The sequence below is a fragment of the Triticum urartu genome, chromosome 3A (genome assembly GCF_056163025.1).
Source record: "Triticum urartu cultivar PI428250 chromosome 3A, HENAU_Tu73, whole genome shotgun sequence".
NCBI lineage: Eukaryota > Viridiplantae > Streptophyta > Magnoliopsida > Poales > Poaceae > Triticum > Triticum urartu.
In genome coordinates this window covers 178,489,193-178,510,671 of record NC_141875.1, presented here as the reverse complement: position 1 = coordinate 178,510,671, position 21,479 = coordinate 178,489,193, and the positions used below count along the sequence as shown (strand labels likewise).

The window sequence follows — 21,479 nt, the reverse complement described above, 5'->3', positions numbered from 1 at the left end:
ATTGTCCCAAAATTTGTTTTATATAGATGACTAAAAACACATACATGCAAAGCATGTTTTAGAAGTTCATCTTTTTTTTTGTTTGCACGGCTCGTGAATACTCATGTTTTTACAACATTTTTGTCTGAACTTACTTGCACATGCATATATACAACAAAATTTACTTGCACATGCCTGTACACATTCTCTGCACGCGATAGAGAGAGAACCCTTGCCCATTTTCTGCACGTGCGGCGAGAAAACTACCTCGGATTTAGAGAGATCACCACGATGCAAAAAGCCCAGAAGCAGGCCCACCTGTCGGCTCCGCAAGAAAAGCCCCTGCCCCGTCACACCACCAGCACAGCCGCCCTCAAAATCAGCGCAACGCCCAAATCGATCGACCCACCCACCGAAACACAGATAGATAGATAGATCCCCTTGCCGATCCGATCCGTCCCGTCCCGGCCGCCGCCGCTCCCACCTCGTCATTACCGCTTCGATCCCATTCACGCTCCACACTCTCCACTCCCGCCCGCTTCAAATCTCTTATGTCCGCGCCCCCCATGGCTGCCAGCGCCCAGGAGCTTCCCCCGGCGCAGCAGCAGCCAGCGGCGGAGCAGGCTCCCTCCTTGGCGCTGGCGCTGGTGCCTCAGCCGCAGGCGCAGGCGCAGATTAAGCCGACCAGGGTGTCGCTGTCCTACGAGGAGATCTCCAAGCTCTTCTCCCTCCCCATCGCGGAGGCCGCCTCCATCCTAGGTAAACCACGCCCGCCCCTTCTCCCCTGACGTTGCCGGAATTCGCCGCTTTCGCTCGCGATTGCCTGGTACTGACTGGTAGGTGACCATGCTTGATCTGCAGGGGTTTGCACCAGCGTCCTCAAGCGGATATGCCGCACCCACGGTATTGTCAGATGGCCGTATCGAAAGGTGAAATCCTGTCTGTTCTGCGGCTGGTTCGTGAAATCAGTTTCGTGCCTTGCTACTGTAGCATTAATGTTCATTTATTGCATGCTTAAGTGTACCTTTTCCCCCAGCTACATGTACCTGTGAGACAGTGAGAACATGAATGCTTGCTGTAAACACAGGGACTAACCGACTGGACAGATATCTTTTGGTGAATGCTTGCTGTAAACACAGGAACTAGCTGAATCGGGAGATGTCTTTTGGTGACTATACGAATACGAACTCACATTGCTTTTTGTTATTTTTCCGCAGCAACACAATGGAAATATCCCAGCAAAACACCTTGATAGATTTTTATAACTTAAATCATGCCTGTGATATTGAGCTGCCTCATGCTGTTGCCAGCAATCAGTTGTTCTCGTATTGTGGAAGCTCTAGCATCTAGCACCAACAGAAAAATACTTCTGTGGAGTGATCGAGCCAAACCTCATATGTTTAGTGTAAGCTGAATACGCCTCTACCATGTTCTTGAACAGATTGGAAATTCTAGCCTGCTTTCCCAAAACCATATACATTCAAATAAGATTTGAGATTCAGGGGCGGAGCTTGAACCAGAATGCAGGGCAGATAAATATCACAAAATTGTGCTCAAAATCATCATAAGTACTAGCTTGCCTACTCTTATCTGGTATATAGGTAGCAACAAGTGATACCTATGTTTTTAAAGCGTCCCTAAGGCGACGCCTAGGCGTCGAAGCGCTCCCCCTCCGCTTTGGAAAATCGACCGCTTTGGGCGCCTAGGCGTCCAAAGCGCCCGCCTAGGCGCCAAAGCGCCCCCCCTCCCTAAGGCGGTAAGGCGTCGCCTTAAAAACATAGAGTGATACTTGGTGATGTGGTTTTAAATCAGGATGGGGAATTGTTGACATGCTGGCACTTGTAATCAATTTATAAAACAGGTCAGCCTGGTGCACGTAGCTCCTGCTTGTTCAGGGCCCGTGGAAGGGTCCGACCACTTTGGGTCTTTTGTATGCAGCCTTTCCCTACATTTCTGCAAGAGGTTGTTTCCAGGACTCAAACCCGTGCCCTCATGGTCACTTGCTAAGCGTCGTGGAGGCCAAACTGGGCCATGACCCCCCACCCCCCTTTCAAATGTGCACAAGATTAATTACCAGGTATACTTTGGCCCAGTCCGGCAGCAATTAAAGCCCACTTGTAGCAATCAGCCTATCGTTCTAGCGGAACACTAGTCCTGCTTGCTAACCGCCTGACCCATTAGTTTACGTACGCATCCATGCCTCCAGCCAGCCTCCATGAGTCCATAGTGAGGCGACCTAATCTCCTTGGTTGTCTTCATCCTGGCCTGTTGCTCCTCCTATTCTTCTTCTTGACCGGCGGTTTGAGAACCACCACACACACACACCGGCACGCTGCATGGAAGCGCCCCACGCCCGAGGTGCTGCCTGGGGTTTCTTCTTGGCTTCTCGTTGGTTGGAGCCACAGCTCCTGCACGCCGGCAATGCTCGCTGGCACGCAGCACCTGACGCCCTAGACCACAGCCTAGACCCTTGGTTTTGATTAGGTATGTCCAATACACTGATATCATGTTTCTGTTTAGTGCAAGTGCCCAAGTTCCAGTATGTCCTATTTTTGAATGTCATGTGATGTATTTAGATGTTCTGGACCTTTTTTATAGGGGAGATATTCTGGACTTTTGGTAATCTAGATGTCCACCACATCAGTAAATTTTTGTTTTGCGGGGAACCACCACATCGCATTATGAATGATGCAGTCCATTTTTAAAAGAAAAGTGGCTGATGAAGAAAATCACGTGGAATGATGTGAAAAATTTCTTTTGGACCATATTGTGTGTTGGAGTTTGGCCCCCTCTCTTGTTTCGGTCACACTCCGCCACTGCTCATGGTCACCAGGCAACAGCTTTACCGCTGTGCCAAGGCTCCCCTTGTAATCAATGGCAAAAAAAGACTCATGATGTTCTGGTCTTTAAACTAGAAAAATCACCAAACGAGATGATTATACGGTTATACCAAGATTGCCCATTAGTTCTTAGCACCTATCAGGTCAGCAATTCACAAGTCGAGTATAGTAGGCCTAATCACATCAATTCCCACCATGGGGTGGCCGGTTGTCCCGTGGATTCTTTGGGATAGTATGAATTGATTGATCTGTACATATTAAAAAAAGATAGGCCCTCATGAAAGCCTTCTTTATAAAGGAGCGACAAACATGAGCTCTTTGCGATATCCAGGGCTCGAACGCAGGTGGGCCGGGTATACACTCATGCACCTAACCATCTGACCAAATCCCAGTCCTCAGATCTGGATATATTTATACTTTATATAGTATAGTAGTAGTATGGATATGGGTGAACATGAATGCCTTCATGCGCTTTATTTATTATGTTAAAACGTGTTTTATTTGTTCATTTTCACACCTTTCAGTGTTGGAAATGTCACTAAGTGAAATAGATGCCAAAAACTGTTAATATCAGCTGAGAATAACTCACACCAACGGCTTTCCGTTTACATCTGGATGTGACTGCTGTAACAAAACTCAAGCAGTTATTAAGAGATGGCTGGTGCTTCATACAACCTTTGCAAATAACCTTCTCCAAATTTATGCATGGCTGGCTAGGCCGACGCACACCCTATCAGGAGTTCCACGGTGGCTGGCGTGTGGGCCAGCGTGCTTTGGTGCGAAATTGTGTGACATCTTTTCCATTCGATTAGGCGACTAAGTGCATGTGTACTCTTCCCAGCTGGCGTGTGGGCCTGCTGTGGAGCAGCCACATATTTAATAACATGTCTACTTTTTAGTTCTGGCTTTCTTGCAACTCCTACAAAGTTGAATAATTTATATTATTACTTGGACCTTCATGCTTGCAGATTGTTTCTGGGAAGGGTGATGACGCAAAAAATGCTGAAAGAGAGAAAGCCATGCAGCTTCTTGAGTTGTCAAAAATTGCAAAACAAAAGGCTATAAGCTCTTCTGGTTCATTAGCGACGTGAGTACCTTTCCCTTGATATTCTCCATGTATAAGAACTTAATCTCTCCCTTGTAGCAGTAAATCTCTCTCAAGGTACCAGGCTCATGCATTTGACTGTCACTGAATGTTAACTAGAAACGTACACCCAGTAGCCTGAAGTAGAAGATTTTCAAAAACTAATATACTACACCGAGGTATCTATTATAACAGTTTGGCTGAAATAGAAGATTTTTAGTTTATTGTAGTGCATATAAGTGTTCTTTTTAAGACATGACAAGTCCAATTTCTTGATTACTGCGAAGGAAGAATACTTAAGGTTAGAGCTTTTTATATGGCTCTGCTATCATATGTACATGGGACGGCAATTATCTGCTATGGTACATACAGACCTTGTATTACTAGAGCAATCTTGATTATTTTGGTTCAGGGGTGGTTCATGGCACCAGTGCCCCCCGGTAACTCCTGTTGCCTATTGGAGATCATCCATTGCATGTCCTGCCAACAGTACAATGTCTATTTGTCGCACACTACTTTTATCGACATCAGTGTCGAACTTGCCGCGGCACATCTTTTCCATGAATATGAATAGAATTTAATCATGTATAAGATTGTACACTTTACTGATTATTAGGGTTCCTGCTCCTGATCCTGCATAACATAGAATGATTTGCGACTTTCACTGTCCACTGAGAAGATATTGGAACTGTTTTATTATTTATATTGAAGGTAGTGTTGATGATGCATGTTTCCCTTCTTGTGAGCTGTATCTATCTGTAGTCTAAAAGCACAACCCCCTCTCAAGCTACACATGTAACTTCTATGCAATAGATTTGGATTTAGGTCCAGTTGTATTTTTCTTAACGTTATGTCCAGTTGTATTGGTTGCCTGATTTAACTTCTCAAACTCGGTGCAACTTTTACTCTGCTTAGTGTTTACTAGTCTCACAACCCTTAGATTGATTTATCAATCTTTCACCCACTTGGCAACTTTGTGTTGTAAGCACTTGAAACATGGATCCTTGTGCTAATTAATGTCAAGTGGAGATTATTCTGTGTGCCACTTGCATAAGGTGTGTTTCTTACTGGTTAATGGTTTGACTGCCCATATGCTCTCGGAGGGCTTGGATGATGGGAGCAGTAGCCTGGTTAGGTACCAGGTAAACCTGACCGTGACCACTCTGTTTAAACGATCCCTCTCCAGGACCTCCAAAGGCCAGAGCGCTTCATTTATTGTTGTTCATTTCTGAGTTTGTTGAATGATATTAATCATCTCCATTTTCCCAGTTTATGGTACAATGCGGCGTCTTACAATTACTCTTAACCATACATGGACCAAATGATGATTGTTGTAATGAATAAACAACTTTCAGCAGTTGTCTGACCCTTAATTTTGTCGTATTGATAGGTCATCATCAGGTGCTTTCCAGGGAGTGCCAAAAGCTCAACAAGGCAGTGCGAAGGCAGGAACAGCTATAGGTCGACAAAATGCGCCAAGCCTGTCCCAGTTTAGCCAAGCCAAAGACATCCCCACCTACATGGATGATTTCAAGTACGGATTTCCATCATCTGGCCTGTCTACTGAAACAATGAAATGGTGGGGGACTGATAGCCACACAGAGACCGCTCCCGCGAAAGACGATAACCGGGAAGGCTCCGAATCAACAAATGAGGCATCGAAAGGTATGACAGACGACGAGTTAGACTGGGGAGCAGACGAACCCGAAGCTGATGCCGACGGAGTGGCTGCTGCAACTGACCCGTCGGCCCAGCTCTGCTCCCTCAGGAGAAAGGCCGCGGGCGATGGGCGCAGGCTGCTGAACGGTGACACCGGCAGGGTCCAGCAGTTGTGCCGACTGAACAAGAGGCAGAAGATAGTGCTGGCCCAGGTGTTCGGAGCTTCACTGCCAGAGCAGCGGAGGAGCAAGCTAGCCTGAATGTTTTTTTGCCTGTTGTTGTACCATGTGTAACTCTAGGGATTGTAGCAACCGATGTGGTCTGCCCTCTTCCTGATGTGAGAACTGAAACCGTTGATGAAGAATGATGGATCGTTGTAGATTTTTCCTTTTGGATGGAAATGCACCTTTTCTCGTCTCTGTTTAAGTAGCCTTTCATTAGGCTTGATTGTACAAGATGTTATGTGTCCCCGCAAAAAAAAAGTTCTGTGAGGCTTCTATCTGGCACAACTGGACGGCCCAAACGACGACCGAAGAGCTAAAAGGCACTACGATCCGTCCACGACAACAACGAACATGCCGGGCCGCTTTCTCAGAAGTTGACGAGCCCAGCCCGGCACAGATACAAACCCTTAACCCCCAATCGAACTCGGCTCGGCCCTTTTGTTGCTCGATTATCGTGTCCCTCTTTCACAGCCCCTCCCTATACTAGTAGACGAATCCTCTCGACCTTCCCGCTGAGACCCCTATACTAATTGGATAAACCTCCGGAGCACAAGAACGCCGCCACGGCTTCCTCGACCCTGGTGACGCCGTCGCTGATCTCCACAGGTTTGGTAACCTCCTTTGTCCCTCTCTCTCAAGCTATATGCTGGATTAGCTGTGGATTCTTGCTCAGCGAGATGACCGCTCTTATCTTTTTCTGTCTAATCAAGTCCAAATGATCCGCTGAATCTGTCATCTAACATTACAACATAGACTCAGAAAACCGTCTAAACTACCCTGTTTACCCTAGTGTGTTAAAGATCTCAATTCCTTTTAATCCTTTTTTCCTACCATATCATACTGACTTGTCGTTCCACAGTAAACAAGGACGAAGTTTGCTATATACTCCCTCTATAAACAAATGTTAGACGTTTTGGCAGTTACTCCCTCTACATTTGTTTACAGAGGGAGTATGTGCAAAGAGTAACATAAATTTTTAATTACCCTGTGATACCAGATACAAGGACAGTATAACTTCAACCATCTATACTACTCACTCTGTCTGGAAGCAGATGTATTTTTATAAATTCTACATTATGCAGTCAAACTCATTTATCTTAAGAGCTATAACTTCTTTAAAATTTAGAAAAAAGCAAATTAAATGCAAGTTCCTATAATTCTGGAACCGAATTTTCTCTCTGTGATGCAATGCACGCCATTGTCCCTCTTCCCATGTGGGACCACACATGCTCCCGACCAAAGGGTGCCCTCGCTTCACCCAAATAGCCGCATATGGACACTTTTAAGCATTTGGGTTTTCTATATTATTGAACGTACGTTTTTTTTTCTGACAAGGAGACTATGCCCCTGGCCTCTGGATCAATTGATACGTAGTCATCTATGTGGTACTACTTACATTAATTTACTATAATATAGAACTTGCATACGTTTTTTTTGTCAATTTGAGATTGCTTTTACCACGCTTGCCGCGTGGTAGAACTTGCATACGTTCCAAGAATTAATTGTCAAAGATGCATATTAGATGTTATACAAAGTATCCTCCATTTCGAAACCAAGGGGGGTATATTTTCATTACATGCTTGTCACCTCTGAGTTACAAGTATTGCTACTATCCACTTGTTAATACCATCATATCTGAAGACCTCTGCCTCGTTAATTTCAGATTAAAAATGACGAGGCATACAGTTTGCAAAAGAACATCCTCAAACCATATCCATGGGAAACCAATCACGAATGCAAGATCAAACATTAAATTGGAAGACCTTCCACAGGTATGTCAAATTTATTTTCTATGTGAATGTTGAGTATTGATGGAATTTCTAATACTAAGGGATATATTATGTTGATGCCCACAGGATGTGCTCTGCACAATTGTATCAAAGTTGCCTCCTAAAGAGGTCTCAAGGGCTAGTGTTTTGTCAAGTAATTGGAGATATATCTGGGCTACTTGTTGCTATAAATTATGTTTCACTGTTCCTGCTGGGTATCCCCATCGTATTCTTGAAAGAAAAGAATACTGCCAACGTATGCAGGAATTCATCAATAATGTTAACGCGGTAGTGAGAAATTGCCATGGCAAGTTGATTGAAGAATTCAATATAAAATTGCAGTTTGACAACATGTTCGTTGATCATCTGAATGATTGGGTTAATTTTGCAGTGTCAGCGCAGATAAGGAAGATAGCTTTCTACTTAGATCCAAATAAACTGGGGCTTTGGGATCCTGATCATTACGAATTTCCATTTCACCTCTTGGATAGTGAAAGCATATCACGTCTAGAGTGCATTCAACTTAGCTTTGTATCTTTGAGACCACCATCGGAATTCAGTGGTTTCCCAAGCTTAAGAAAGCTTGACCTAGAATTCGTGGATATCACTAGAACGGATCTTGAAGTTATATTGTCCAATTGCTGTTATCTTAAATGGTTAAGCCTAGTCAGATGCTACCTGAATGACGAGCTAAAGTTGGATCGTCCATTGCCCAACCTTCGACACCTAGCAGTTGTATGGTGTGACATAACCAGGATAGAACTTCCAATTCTGAAACTGGATACATTTGTATATCATGGACACATTGTTCCAATTGTTATAAATCGAGATTCCATGTTTGAAAATGCACAACTATGGCTCTTCAAGGCAAATTTCGATGATGCTGTCAGTGTAGTTCTCAATGGTATTCCGAGGGTGCAAAATCTGACGCTACAAATTTTGAAACTGGGAATAGAGGTTTGTTTCCTACAATGGCACTGAAGTTACCATTTGATTTGTAACATCATCTGGCCCATCAATCACCTTATTTCTTTTGTCTTGCAGATGCAACCACTTTTGAATAGCACACGCATGTTTTCCCATCTTAGGTGCTTACAGTTGTTACTGGGTATAACACTTGTAGATATAAACAAACTTCCCCGTGTAGTTTCCATTCTGAGAGCAGCTCCATCTATTGAGAAGTTAGAGATCCATGTAAGTACTGTTCTTGATTCTTATGTGTCAACAGATAAAGTTTTTTGGCACCATATTCTATTTGGTTTTAGCCCTTCTATCTTGTTCATGTTGATGCTAGTGTATCTATTCTTTACTTTAAATTTGTGTAATGGATTATATCATATAAATCGTGCTAATCATATATGCTACCTTGTTTTAATCTTGCAGTTTACTGCCGGTGGTAGTCATCTTTGTCTTGCGGCCAAGGGTACTGTGGACAAGCCACAGTACCTTGAGCACTGTGAATATAATTATCTGAAGAGTGTGCATATGACAGGATATAAAGGGGCAAGAGGTCAACTTGAATTTCTTGTGCATGTTGTGGAAAAGGCCCCTGCGCTGAAGGCATTAACTGTGGACACAGCTCTAGTGCTTCACGATGATGTTTATGTACAACATTTTTGCGGAAAAAATGCATGCTCCGCCCGCTCTGCTGTGCGCGCTAGATCTTGTCTGGGTGCAATACTTTCACCAAACGTGAAGTTTTGTGTTATGTAGGTAGGCTGCTTCAGAGAAAACAAGCTTTGTATGATCTTATATTATATCTAAGCATACGATCTCTACTACTTCTATTTATTCTAACATGAGCAAGTCACACATATGGTCATGACCGTATATATGTTGGACGAATGGAGAAATCTATGTAGTTAAACTTCACATTTTTATTAGCAAAATGACATTCTATTAATTTCAGCCTAAAAAGTTAATAGCAGAGTACAAAAGTGACAACAAGATTAAACACAGTGAGATATGCTAGAAATGCAGCAACACGAAAGATCAGAGACACTTCATCTCGTTTCAGTCTTCCTAGTAGTCTTGAAAAATAAGTACATTGACAATCTCATGTCAAATGACATGAATGAAAGAACATATGCACCCAAGTGCAATGATAGAGTGCTTTGATGCATCAGCCAGATGGTTTCTGAAACCTGAAAGGAACAAACAGTTCAAAGTTCAAATATAGGTTCCATTGTAGCATCACGGATCTTTCTCGCATTCATGAGAGCAACTATTATCCACGAGCAACATTTTTTTCTTCTATTAATAACAAACTGATACAGTATGCAGAGCAGCTATATAAGATGAAAACAGTAGTGTAGATACGATCGGCTAACATATCCTCAATACTAGAATTTACAGTGAGAGGAATTCACACTTGATGGGGATTCTTTGACCCTGGAACTTTTCATTCCTTAAATTGCTGGAACCAAATGCTGCAGGACAATGATAATGGAACCCCCCAATCTCACTATTGCAAGGTGCCGAAGAGTGCCCTGTAATCATCTTTCGCCGCTCTGTCTGCTGAACCTGAAAGAATTACACAACAGTTAGTCAGTTACTGTGCAGTACAGTTAATTGATTGGCTCTGCATCTGCAATAATGTCATGCTTATTCACCTCCGCGGTCCAATGTCGATGACGGCATCGGCAATGGCATGGCCTCCTGTTTCACTTGACTCTGGTTCAGTCTTGATGATGGCATCGGCGATGGCATTGAGCTGGCTGCGGCCGCAGCCGCCGCTGCAAATGCCAGCGCCGGCTGCTGCATGTCGTTGAACTTGAGCAGCTTGTCCCTCTCCCTGTTGGCATCGTTGCTCTTGGGGGTCTTCCTCTTGTGCCCGTTGGTATCAGGCGTCTTCTTCTTAAGCTGCACGACTGCGGGCGCGGACGGCGTGGCCTGCTCCTTGGCGTCCCTGTAGGCCTCCGCCTCTGCGACGCGAAACGCGGCGTCTAGCATGGCGCGCGCTTGCCTCCGGGCGGCCGCGGCCTCCTGTAGGCTACGCTCCGCCTTCTCGCGGGCCGCGGCGGCGTCGTGCAAGGCGGACTCGTGCGAAAGCAGCGCCGCGGTGAGGAGGACGCGCGCGGAGCGCCCCTCCAGCGCGCGCCGCCCCACTCCCGCGTGATCGTACGAGAAGGGCATGTTGCCGACGGCGGCGGCGCACGGCGGGCAGATGAAGGAGTAGGGGTCCGCGATGCAGGAGAGGTGAGCGACGAAGACGCCGCAGTTGGAGCAGGCGGCGGTGGGGCCTGGCGAGAAGTCGATGTGGGCTTCACGGGAGGAGGCGGCGTAGGCGCCGGGAAAGAGGAGGAGGAGGCAGGCGGAGCAGTAGGCCTCGGGGTTGGAGAGGAGGACGCAGGAGGAGCAGAGGCGATAAGAGTCGCCGTCGAGGCGGGCGTGGTGGGGGGCCCAGGAGTCGCAGCCGGAGGCGCAGCGGACGAACGCGTAGTCGTCGGGGCCTGAGGCGGCGAGGAAGGGAGACGTCATCGCTGCAATCGCGGCGAGGATTGCGGGTGGGGAGGGAAGGAGTAGGGTTTCTAGGGGAGGTGGGGAGTCCGGCCGGAACGGCCTGATTGACGACGGGATTTTGAGCAATGCGAAGTACGGGAAGTTACAGGGAGGTTACGGGGCTGATGGGCCATGTTTTCTTCATGTAAAGCTTTGTATCAAGAGAAAATTCCTTATTTCACATTATCTTAAAATCTGCTTTCTTATTTGACACTGAAAAAATTTGTCTTCCCTATTTGACACAAACTCTAAATTGTATTCCCTATATAACATTTCCGTCCATTTTAAGCCTAAATGACACCTGAAAAAACTCTTTTGCCCCTCATGTGGTATGTGTGTGGAGGGCAATAGCGTACACACGCAGCATCAGTGCGAGGGCAGGAGCACACACGCAGCAACACATACACATGCACCAACACACACGCACGTGCATACACACACGTAGCAACACATGCACGCGCACACACACGCAGCAACACACACGCACGCAGCACACACCCACATACACACACACGCAGGCAGCACATAGGCACGCAACAGCACACACACGCGCGCGCGCGTACACACGCAATAGCAAACACACACGCGGCAGCACACATGCATACACACATGCAACAGCACACATGCACACACACATGCAGCAGCAGCACACATGTGCGCGTGCACCCACACACGCGCGCGCACACATACCGTGTGAGGGGCAAAATCGTCTTTTTAGATGTCATTTAGGCTCAAAATGGACGGAAGTGTCATATAGGGAATAAAATTTAGGACTAGTGTCAAATAGGGAAGAAAAACTTTTTCAGTGTCAAATAAAGAACCAGATTTTAAGACAGTGTCAAATAAGGAATTTTCTCTTGTATCAAGGGGGCTGCTACGCGTCGGCCGGTGGATCTTTTAAAAAGACCCGCCGCCTCGCGAGCCGTCGAATCTGACACAAATTTAGCGGGCGAACGTCTTTTCACTGCTTTGCAACAAAGAGGTTGTTGCAGAAACATTCGTAACAGAGCTCTTGTTGCGGAATATTTTTGCAACAGAGGTCTTGTTGCGGATTTTTTTAATGCAACAAAGGTTTTGTTGCGGATTTTTTTGCAACAAACGTCTTGTTGCAGTTTTTTTGCAACAGAGTTGTTGCTGATTTTTTGCAATGGAGTTCATGTTGCGAATTTATTTTTTGCAACAGAAGTGATGTTGCAGAAGTGGACGACGGCCTTGCCATGGACGGTGGCGAGCGGAGGTCATCTTCTTCATTACCAAATAGCAGTAGGAGCGGGCGCCATCAATCGAGAAGAGGAAGGAGGAAAGATGGTGGCGGTGGAGGCGACCGGCGACCGCGGCGGCGGAGCGCCTGCTCGCCGGCGTCCGCGGCGGTGCAGCTGGGGTGTTCGGCGGTGGCACGGCTACAGCACCTCGTCTGGATGAAGGAGAGATGCAAGAGAAAGATGGGCTTATCATGAAGTACGATTGGATCTGGTAGTTGTTTCGGGAAGGTGGAGACTGCGAGCCCACTGACACGTGTCGTGTGCACAAGACGGCGGACGAAAAGAGCATGATCCGCCGAGTGATTTTAATCATTTCCCTTGTATCAATCACCCTGTACGTCTAGTATTATTGCGGGATTTTTTATGTTGATTTGAGTAGAGGAAAACAAATGACAAATCTGTGATTGTGATTTTATTGGGAAATCTTATATATCTGACATCATATTTGTTGTCAGTTCGGGTTCGCCTCCATAACCGTCCGATGGCAAGCACAGATCTTGGCACTGTTGGAAATATGCCCTAGAGGCAATAATAAAATGGTTATTATTATATTTCTTTGTTCATGATAATTGTCTATTGTTCATGCTATAATTGTGTTATCCGGAAATCGTAATACATGTGTGAATACATAGACCACAACACGTCCCTAGTGAGCCTCTAGTTGACTAGCTCGTTGATCAAAAGATAGTCATGGTTTCCTGACTATGGACATTGGATGTCATTGATAACGGGATCACATCATTAGGAGAATGATGTGATGGACAAGACTCAATCCTAAGCTTAGCTCAAAGATCGTGTAGTTCGTTTGCTGTAGCTTTTCTGAATGTCAAGTATCATTTCCTTAGACCATGAGATTGTGCAACTCCCGGATACCATAGGAGTGCCTTGGGTGTGCCAAACGTCACAACGTAACTGGGTGACTATAAAGGTACATTACAGGTATCTCCGAAAGTGTCTGTTGGGTTGGCATGAATCGAGACTGGGATTTGTCACTCCGTATGACGGAGAGGTATCTTTGGGCCCACTCGGTAATGCATCATCATAATGAGCTTAATGTGACCAAGTGGTTGATCACGGGATCATGCATTACGGCACGAGTAAAGTGACTTGCCGGTAACGAGACTGAACAAGGTATTGGGATACCGACGATCGAGTCTCGGGCAAGTAACGTACCGATTGACAAAGGGAATTGTATACGGATTGATTGAATCCTCGACATCGTGGTTCATCCGATGAGATCATCGTGGAGCATGTGGGAGCCAACATGGGTATCCAGATACCGCTGTTGGTTATTGTCCGGAGAGTCGTCTCGGTCATGTCTGCATGTCTCCCGAACCCGTAGGGTCTACACACTTAAGGTTCGGTGACGCTAGGGTTGTTAGGAAGACTTGTATGTGATTACCAAATGTTGTTCGGAGTCCCGGATGAGATCCCGGATGTCACGAGGAGTTCCGGAATGGTCCGGAGGTAAAGATTTATATATGGGAAGTTGTCATACGGTCGCCGAAAAGGTTCGGGGGCATATCGGTATTGTACCGGGGCCACCGGAGGGGTTCCGGGGGTCCACCGGGAGGGGCCACCTCTTCCGGGGGGCCTTATGGGCTGTATGGAGAAGGGAACCAGCCCAAGTGGGCTGGGGCGCCACACCCCCCTAGGGCCCATGCGCCTAGGGTTTGGGGGAAACCCTAAAGGGGGCGCCCCTTGCTTGGGGGGCAAGCCCCCTCCCCTTGGCCGCCGCCCCCCTCTAGATCTCATCTAGAGAGGGCCGGCCCCTTTCCCCCTTCCCCTATAAATAGAGGGGTGAGGGAAGGGCTGCACACAACATCCAAGGCGCAGCCCCTCCCCTCCCCAACACCTCTCCTCCTCCATAAGAGCTTGGCGAAGCCCTGCCGGAGTACTGCAGCTTCACCACCACCACGCCGTCGTGCTGCTGTTGGAGCCCTCTTCCTCAACCTATCCCTCCTCCTTGCTGGATCAAGGCGCGGGAGACGTCCTCGCTCCGTACGCGTGTTGAACGCAGAGGTGCCGTCCGTTCGGCGCTAGGATCTTCGGTGATTTGGATCACGACGAGTACGACTCCATCAACCCCGTTCTCTCGAACGCTTCCGCTCGTGATCTACAAGGGTATGTAGATGCACTCCTCTCTCCCTCGTTGCTAGATGACTCCATAGATTTATCTTGGTGATGCGTAGAAAATTTTAAAATTCTGCTACGTTCCCCAACGGTGGCATCATGAGCTAGGTCTATGCGTAGTTACTATGCACGAGTAGAACACAAAGCAGTTGTGGGCGTCGATATTGTCAATTATCTTGCCGTTACTAGTCTTATCTTGATTCGGCGGCATTGTGGGATGAAGCGGCCCGGACCAACCTTACACGTACGCTTACGTGAGACCGGTTCCACCGACTGACATGCACTAGTTGCATAAGGTGGCTGGCGGGTGTCTGTCTCTCTCACTTTAGTCGGATCGGATTCGATGAACAGGGTCCTTATGAAGGGTAAATACACTACAAGAAATATGTCAACTTATGACCTTCTGTTAGTGACCCTGGAAGAATTGGTCATAGATCTATGACCATTTCAGACCAATTGGTCAAAATTTGTTCGGGCGGCTCCAAAACCTAAACTATAACGACCATTTTGGTCAGAAAGGTCGTAATTTCCTTACACGAAATGGTCATAAAGCAGATAGCACTGGTCTGCTGCCTTATTTCTAGCTGATCATGACCAATATAGATGGTCATAACCTTGTAAATTGTGGTGGGTTGCTATGACTAGGCGCTACCTCATCAGTTTTGCCTATGTGTCATGTCCATGTGGCAGTTTTTGCCCTAGGTTGTGAAGCAACCTATATTTCTGTCATTCCCAAAATTCCCAAAAAAATCTCATAAATTCTTTGGGTCATATCTTCATCAAATATGTAAAAAATCCTTCCTTGCCTAGTTCAAAACTAATTCAACAATATTCATTTTCCTATTCTGTTCACGACAACACTTTATGAAGGAAGTGCTATTTATATATTCTTGATTGCCCTCGGAATTTTTGGGCACTCTTTCCTATCCAAATCATTACCGCATGACAAAATTCAGCTCCACTTGCCTAGCAAATCTTCCTCGGCAAATTTCCAAAGTTTTTGTCCACCTAGAAGCATTGTGAAGGAAGTAACTTTTTTATATATCCAAATGACATGAAATTTATACAGTTTCTTCATATGCCAAAATTATCACCCTCCTCAAAATTGCAGCTCAGGCAAATTATCTATGTGAGCCCAGGTTCAATTTATATTTTATGGCCAAATTGGCACGTTGCAAAGCAAGTGTTATCTAGATCCCTGCTATTAACCTCAAACTCTTTGGGCACTCTTCCATACCCAAATCATTGCCACATGATAATATTCAGCTCCATTTTTCTAGTCAATCTTTCTCAGGAAATTTTCAAAGTTTCTACCTCGAGAGAAGCTTTGTGAAGTAAGTACTAGCTAGGCTTACCCAAATGATCTGAAAATCTACCAAGGCATAACCATACCTATGTAACTTACCTACACCAAATTTGAGCTCATTTCATTCATCCAATTTCTCTCACTAGTTTTCCCAAGTTTCTGTCCATAGAAGAGCGTTGTGAAGGAAGTACCACTTTGGCATGTACAAATGGTATCAATTTTCTACGGTGCTTTCCAATGCCCAAATAACCATCCTCCACCAAATTTCAGCTCAATCCATTCATTATTTCGAGCCCAGCTTCAACATTCATATTTCTGTCCGGTGTGGTACTTTGCAAAGCAAGTACCACCTAGGATCCTCCTTTTGATCTGAAAATTTGCGAAGACATTCTTCTTAGTAGATGATCATCCTCAGCAAAAACTCACGCCCATTGGCCATGTGCATTTCCCGTACCGCTAATCAAACACTTGGCTGCTAATTCATGTTTGAGCATTGATCGGTCTCCTCGTGAGAATCTTATGTTGTAATTTTCTTCCTAGAACCTACCTGGGGAGTGCCCAACCCACTAGACATGCCTAGGCTGCCCAGAACACATGGCAACGCCACGGTCACGCGGTGACCACGCGTCGGGCATGCGAGTTTACACGCTCTAGAGTTGGGGGCCTTGGCCACCGCCCAAACCTCGACGTATTGCCATCAAACCATGTATTTATGATTAAATAGGTACTTATGTAACTATAAATGATTTTTGGAAAAAATAAATAGTAAACTATGAGGCAGCTGCAGTTCAAATTTGACCCGCTTCCTACTGAATCGGCGGGAATTTGTCTTTTTCACCAGAGGTGGATCAAAACTTTTTATGCCCAACAATTTTGTCAATTGTGCATTAAATATGGCCTAGTATTTTATAAAAATGATTTGGTCCAATTTTGCAACAATTATTTGGGAGGTCCTTCACAAAAAACCTCCTTTTGGGCACTCAAAATGGAAAATGGTTTTTTCGTCCAAAGAAAATGAAAACTTCCTTAGGAAACATTGTTTGCCATTCCAATATACACCCTTGTGCACAATATGGGATCATTTGAACAAATTATGCCATGAATGTGGCCATAAGATTGATCATTTGGCTTGAAAGCCATTGATATCCACACGTGATAGCTCGATTTTGAGAACACTTTTTAAAAATAATTGCCGTGTTACAAGTTTGTTATTTTTCCTGGGAACTTGGCCACATATAATGACACAATGCGAAGGTTTCCCAATTTTTTGATTTTTTTTGAATTTTTTATGCCCGTTTCAAAATGCGGTCAAAACGGCGGGAATGACCGTTCCTAGCTAGTGGTTGAATCTTGAATTTTTTTTGGTGTTTCTCTGATTAAATAGGTACTTATGTAACTAGAAATGATTTTTGGAAAAAAATAAATAGCAAACTATGAGGCAGCTGCAGTTCAAATTTGACCCGCTTCCAGCTGAATCGGTGGAAATTTGTCTTTTTCACGAGAGGTGGATCAAAACTTTTTGCACCCAACCATTTTGTAAATTGTGCATTAAATATGTCCTAGTATTTTAAAAAATTGATTTGGTCCAATTTTGCAACAATTATTTGGGAGGTCCTTCACAAAAAAACCTCCTTTTGGGCACTCGAAAAATAAAAAATGGTTTTTTCGTCCAAAGAAAAATGAAAACTTCCTTAGGCAACATTGTTAGCCATTCCAATATGCACCCTTGTGCACAATATGAGATCATTTGAACAAACTATGCCATGAATGCGGCCATAAGATTGATCATTTGGCTTGAAAGCCATTGATCTCCACACGTGATAGCTCGTTTTTGAGAACACTTTTTTTAAAATAATTGCCGTATTACAAGTTTGTTATTTTTCCTAGGAACTTGGCCACATATAATGACACAATGCGAAGGTTTCCCAATTTTTTGATTTTTTTGAATTTTTTATGCCTGTTTCAAAATGCGGTCAAAACGGCGGGAATGACCGTTCTTAGCTAGTGGTTGAATCTTGGAATTTTTTTGGTGTTTCTATGATTAAATAGATACTTATGTACCTAGAAATGATTTTTGGAAAAAAAATAAAGAGCAAACTACAAGGCAGCTACAGTTCAAATTTGACCCGCTTCCACCTGAATCAGCGGAAATTTGTCTTTTTCATGAGAGGTGGATCAAAACTTTTTACACCCAACCATTTGGTTAATTGTGCATTAAATATGTCCTAGTATTTTAGAAAAATGATTTGGTCCAATTTTGCAACAATTATTTGGTAGGTCCTTCACAAAAAAACCTCCTTTTAGGCACTCGAAAAATGGAATATGGTTTTTTCGTCCAAAGAAAATGAAAACTTCCTTAGGCAACATTGTTTGCCATTCCAATATGCACCCTTGTGCACAATATGAGATCATTTGAACAAACTATGCCATGGATGTGGCCATAAGATTGATCATTTGGCTTGAAAGCCATTGATCTCCACACGTGATAGCTCGTTTCTGAGAACACTTTTTAAAAATAATTGCCGTATTACAAGTTTGTTATTTTTCCTAAGAACTTGGCCACATATAACGACACAACGCGAAGGTTTCCCAATTTTTTGATTTTTTTTGAATTTTTTATGCCCGTTTCAAAATGCGGTCAAAACGGTGGGAATGACCGTTCCTAACTAGTGGTTGAATCTTGGAATTTTTTTGGTGTTTCTATGATTAAATAGATACTTATGTACCTAGAAATGATTTTTGGAAAAAATAAAGAGCAAACTACAAGGCAGCTACAGTTCAAATTTGACCCGCTTCTAGCTGAATCGGCGAAAATTTGTCTTTTTCATGAGAGGTGGATCGAAATTTTTTACACCCAATCATTTGGTCAATTGTCCATTAAATATGGCCTAGTATTTTATAAAAATGATTTGGTCCAATTTTGCAACAATTATTTGGGAGGTCCTTCACAAAAAACCTCCTTTTGGGCACTCAAAAAATGGAAAATGGTTTTTTTGTCCAAAGAAAATGAAAACTTCCTTAGGCAACATTGTTTGCCATTCCAATATGCACCCTTGTGCACAATATGAGATCATTTGAACAAACTATGCCATGGATGTGGCCATAAGATTGATCATTTGGCTTGAAAGCCATTGATCTCCACACGTGATAGCTCGTTTCTGAGAACACTTTTTTATCCCCTCAAAAAAAAGAGAACACTTTTTTAAAATAATTGCCGTATTACAAGTTTGTTATTTTTCCTAGGAACTTGGCCACATATAATGACACAATGCGAAGGTTTCCCAATTTTTTTGATTTTTTTGAATTTTTTATGCCCGTTTCAAAATGTGGTCAAAACGGCGGGAATGACCGTTCCTAGCTAGTGCTTGAATCTTGGAATTTTTTTGGTGTTTCTCTGATTAAATAGATAGTTTTGTACCTAGAAATGATTTTTGGAAAAAATAAATAACAAACAATGAGGATGCTGCAGTTCAAATTTGACCCGTTTCCTGCTGAATGAGCAGAAATTTGTCATTTTCATGAGAGGTGGATCAAAAATTTTCACACCCAATCATTTGGTCAATTGTGCATTAAATATGTCCTAGTATTTTAGAAAATTGATTTGATACAATTTTGCAACAAATATGTGGTAGGTCCTTCACAAAAAAAGTCATTTTGGGCACTCGGAAAATGATTAAAAATAGCTAGAAAGATCAGAAATGCATAGAAATTGGTCCTTATCCATAAAATGTGGTCTAAATCTAGTGAAAATTTGTGTGGTGCCATTTTGCAAAATATTTTTGTTAGCTACTTCACAAAATCCCTCTATTTTTAGTACTTAGACATTTTTTTAAATCACTGGTTTTTCGAACCAATCACGACTCTTCCCACGGATTGATGACATGGCGCCCATCCATCCATCCATCCATCTCTCCATCCCACATCCATCCATCCATCTATCTACAGAAAAAAGAAAATAAAATGAAAAAGAGATACCCCCACCCGCAGCCCAAACCCTAGGTCAGATCCCATCGACCCCCCCATCGCACCCCTCCTCTCCTCGCAGCCGCCGCACTCCTCCTCCCTCAGATCCTCGCTGCCGCCACCTCCTCCCAGATCCCCCTCTCCCCGACCCAGACCTCCCTCTCTCTGCCATCCCAAACCCGCCGCCGGCCTCCCCCACCCCCGCCGTCGTCGACCTCTTCATCGCCCCCAGCGCTGGCCATCCTTCCTTCCACCATCCAGATCCCCCGTTTCCTCGCTGTCTCGCGTCGCCGCTACCACCTCCCTCCGGCGGAGCTCGTCGCCGTTCCCCATGCCCTCCTCCTCTCGCCCCTCCCCTTCCCACTCCCCACAGCGACGGCCGACGGCCTCACCGCGGCGCAAAATCCCCCACCACCATGAAGCCAGCGAGGATGTTCCCGTGATGGCCGCTGGTGTCCCCGTCGCTGCCACGGGCCCTCGCCGCCGAGGCGCCCATCTCCGTGCGGCGGCTGCGCATGGTGCGGTGCATGGCCAAGGAGCGACGGGTGCGAATGGTGGCGAAGCAGATCCAGCGGGAGCTGGCGGACATGCTGACCCGCGACCCCATCATGCAACGCGCCGTCCTCCCTGAGGCCGCCCTCGGCGCCGACCGCTACCTCTCCTCCCCCACCACCATCGCCGACGTCGAGCTCTCCAACGACCTCCAGGTCATGCCCGGACTCTCCCTCGAAACGATGCGGCTACGCTACAATCTGGGATGCTGAGTTCCTTGTCTCTGCTCCGGTTTGTGTCTGCAGGTGTGCAAGGTGTATGTGTCCATGTTCGGGGAAGAAGGTAGCCATGGCCGGGCTCAAGGACAAGACCAAGTACCTCCAGGTCACGCCCGAGCTCTCCAACGACCTCCAGGTCATGTCTGCTTACTTCCCATTTTGTTTATAGATCATTATGCTAGTTTCTGTATTGTTTAATTGGTTAATTGTTCATGCTTGAAGTTAATTAGCTGGAGTAGTTGGTTAGTTACACACTGGTTGGTGCATGCTAGCTCAAGTGTATACATGCATGGATGTATGTGTTTTGTAGTTGAAGGAGTTCATTCTGTGCAGCCGGAGGCGTACAAGTTCAAGATCGGCGACCGGGTTTTTCGGAGGCCCGGAGACCCACCCCTGGACCAAGTTATCGAGATGCTACAGAAGCACAAGGATAAGTCTCAAGATGAAATCTAGCTAGATGGCTACAGTATGCCTTATGCTCTCGTTGATTTATTTCTTTTGCTCTTTTGCAGTTCTATATTGATGAGTGAGCGATCTGGTAGCAGCTAGCTAACTGCCTCTAGATTGTAACCCTGTTATGGGATGTGTGGTTGCGCATGCGTTCTGCATTGTCAAATGTGTTCTCTGTTGTCACACATCGTATGCAATGTTGTTCATAGTTTTTATATTTGTTGTCATGCGATGCGGTCACTGAATTGCTCAAATTTGCTGGCCAAGTACTATGTAGTGCTGTTCTATGCTAGGCTACCAGGCTAGGTAACTTCTGTATCAAAATCATGGATTCTAATCTTTACTATTATCTACCATGGATCAACAATGATGCATCACAGGTAGTAGTAGTAGAGTCGTACTTGGTGCTGCATTGCCCAGTTATTAGCTCCTCGACCTGTTCCTCACAGCATGGGGTCAGCACTTTACCTCAACTTGTCTGCATTTTCTCTCACACACTAGACTTGCTCATCCATAACACAATGGCAGTGCGTGAGTGA

At 45.0% G+C, this 21,479-nt stretch overlaps 3 protein-coding genes and 1 pseudogene across 3 annotated transcripts; 3 read left to right on the top strand and 1 right to left on the bottom strand.

The window, feature by feature from the left end:
* The first annotated feature begins 354 nt into the window (after window positions 1-354).
* LOC125543396 (uncharacterized) lies at window positions 355-5,988 on the top strand. The gene is made up of 4 exons (XM_048706723.2): window positions 355-738; window positions 841-908; window positions 3,788-3,906; window positions 5,294-5,988. The coding sequence occupies exons 1-4, from the start codon at window positions 531-533 to the stop codon at window positions 5,820-5,822; spliced, it is 924 nt and encodes a 307-aa protein (XP_048562680.1). The 5' UTR covers window positions 355-530; the 3' UTR covers window positions 5,823-5,988.
* Window positions 5,989-7,456: 1,468 nt separating this feature from the next.
* On the top strand, window positions 7,457-9,390 carry LOC147979107 (F-box/FBD/LRR-repeat protein At1g13570-like). Its single transcript, XM_087546741.1, has 4 exons — window positions 7,457-7,558; window positions 7,643-8,512; window positions 8,600-8,749; window positions 8,939-9,390. Exons 1-4 carry the CDS (start codon window positions 7,457-7,459, stop codon window positions 9,266-9,268), a joined length of 1,452 nt encoding a protein of 483 aa, XP_087402867.1. The 3' UTR covers window positions 9,269-9,390.
* Window positions 9,391-9,725: 335 nt separating this feature from the next.
* On the bottom strand, window positions 9,726-11,164 carry LOC125548207 (uncharacterized). Its single transcript, XM_048711874.2, has 2 exons — window positions 10,168-11,164; window positions 9,726-10,078 (listed from the first exon to the last, which is right to left on the bottom strand). The coding sequence occupies exons 1-2, from the start codon at window positions 11,033-11,035 to the stop codon at window positions 10,020-10,022; spliced, it is 927 nt and encodes a 308-aa protein (XP_048567831.1). The 5' UTR covers window positions 11,036-11,164; the 3' UTR covers window positions 9,726-10,019.
* Window positions 11,165-20,151: 8,987 nt separating this feature from the next.
* LOC125546867 (putative ribosome-binding factor A, chloroplastic) lies at window positions 20,152-21,020 on the top strand (annotated as a pseudogene).
* The last annotated feature ends 459 nt before the right edge of the window (window positions 21,021-21,479 follow it).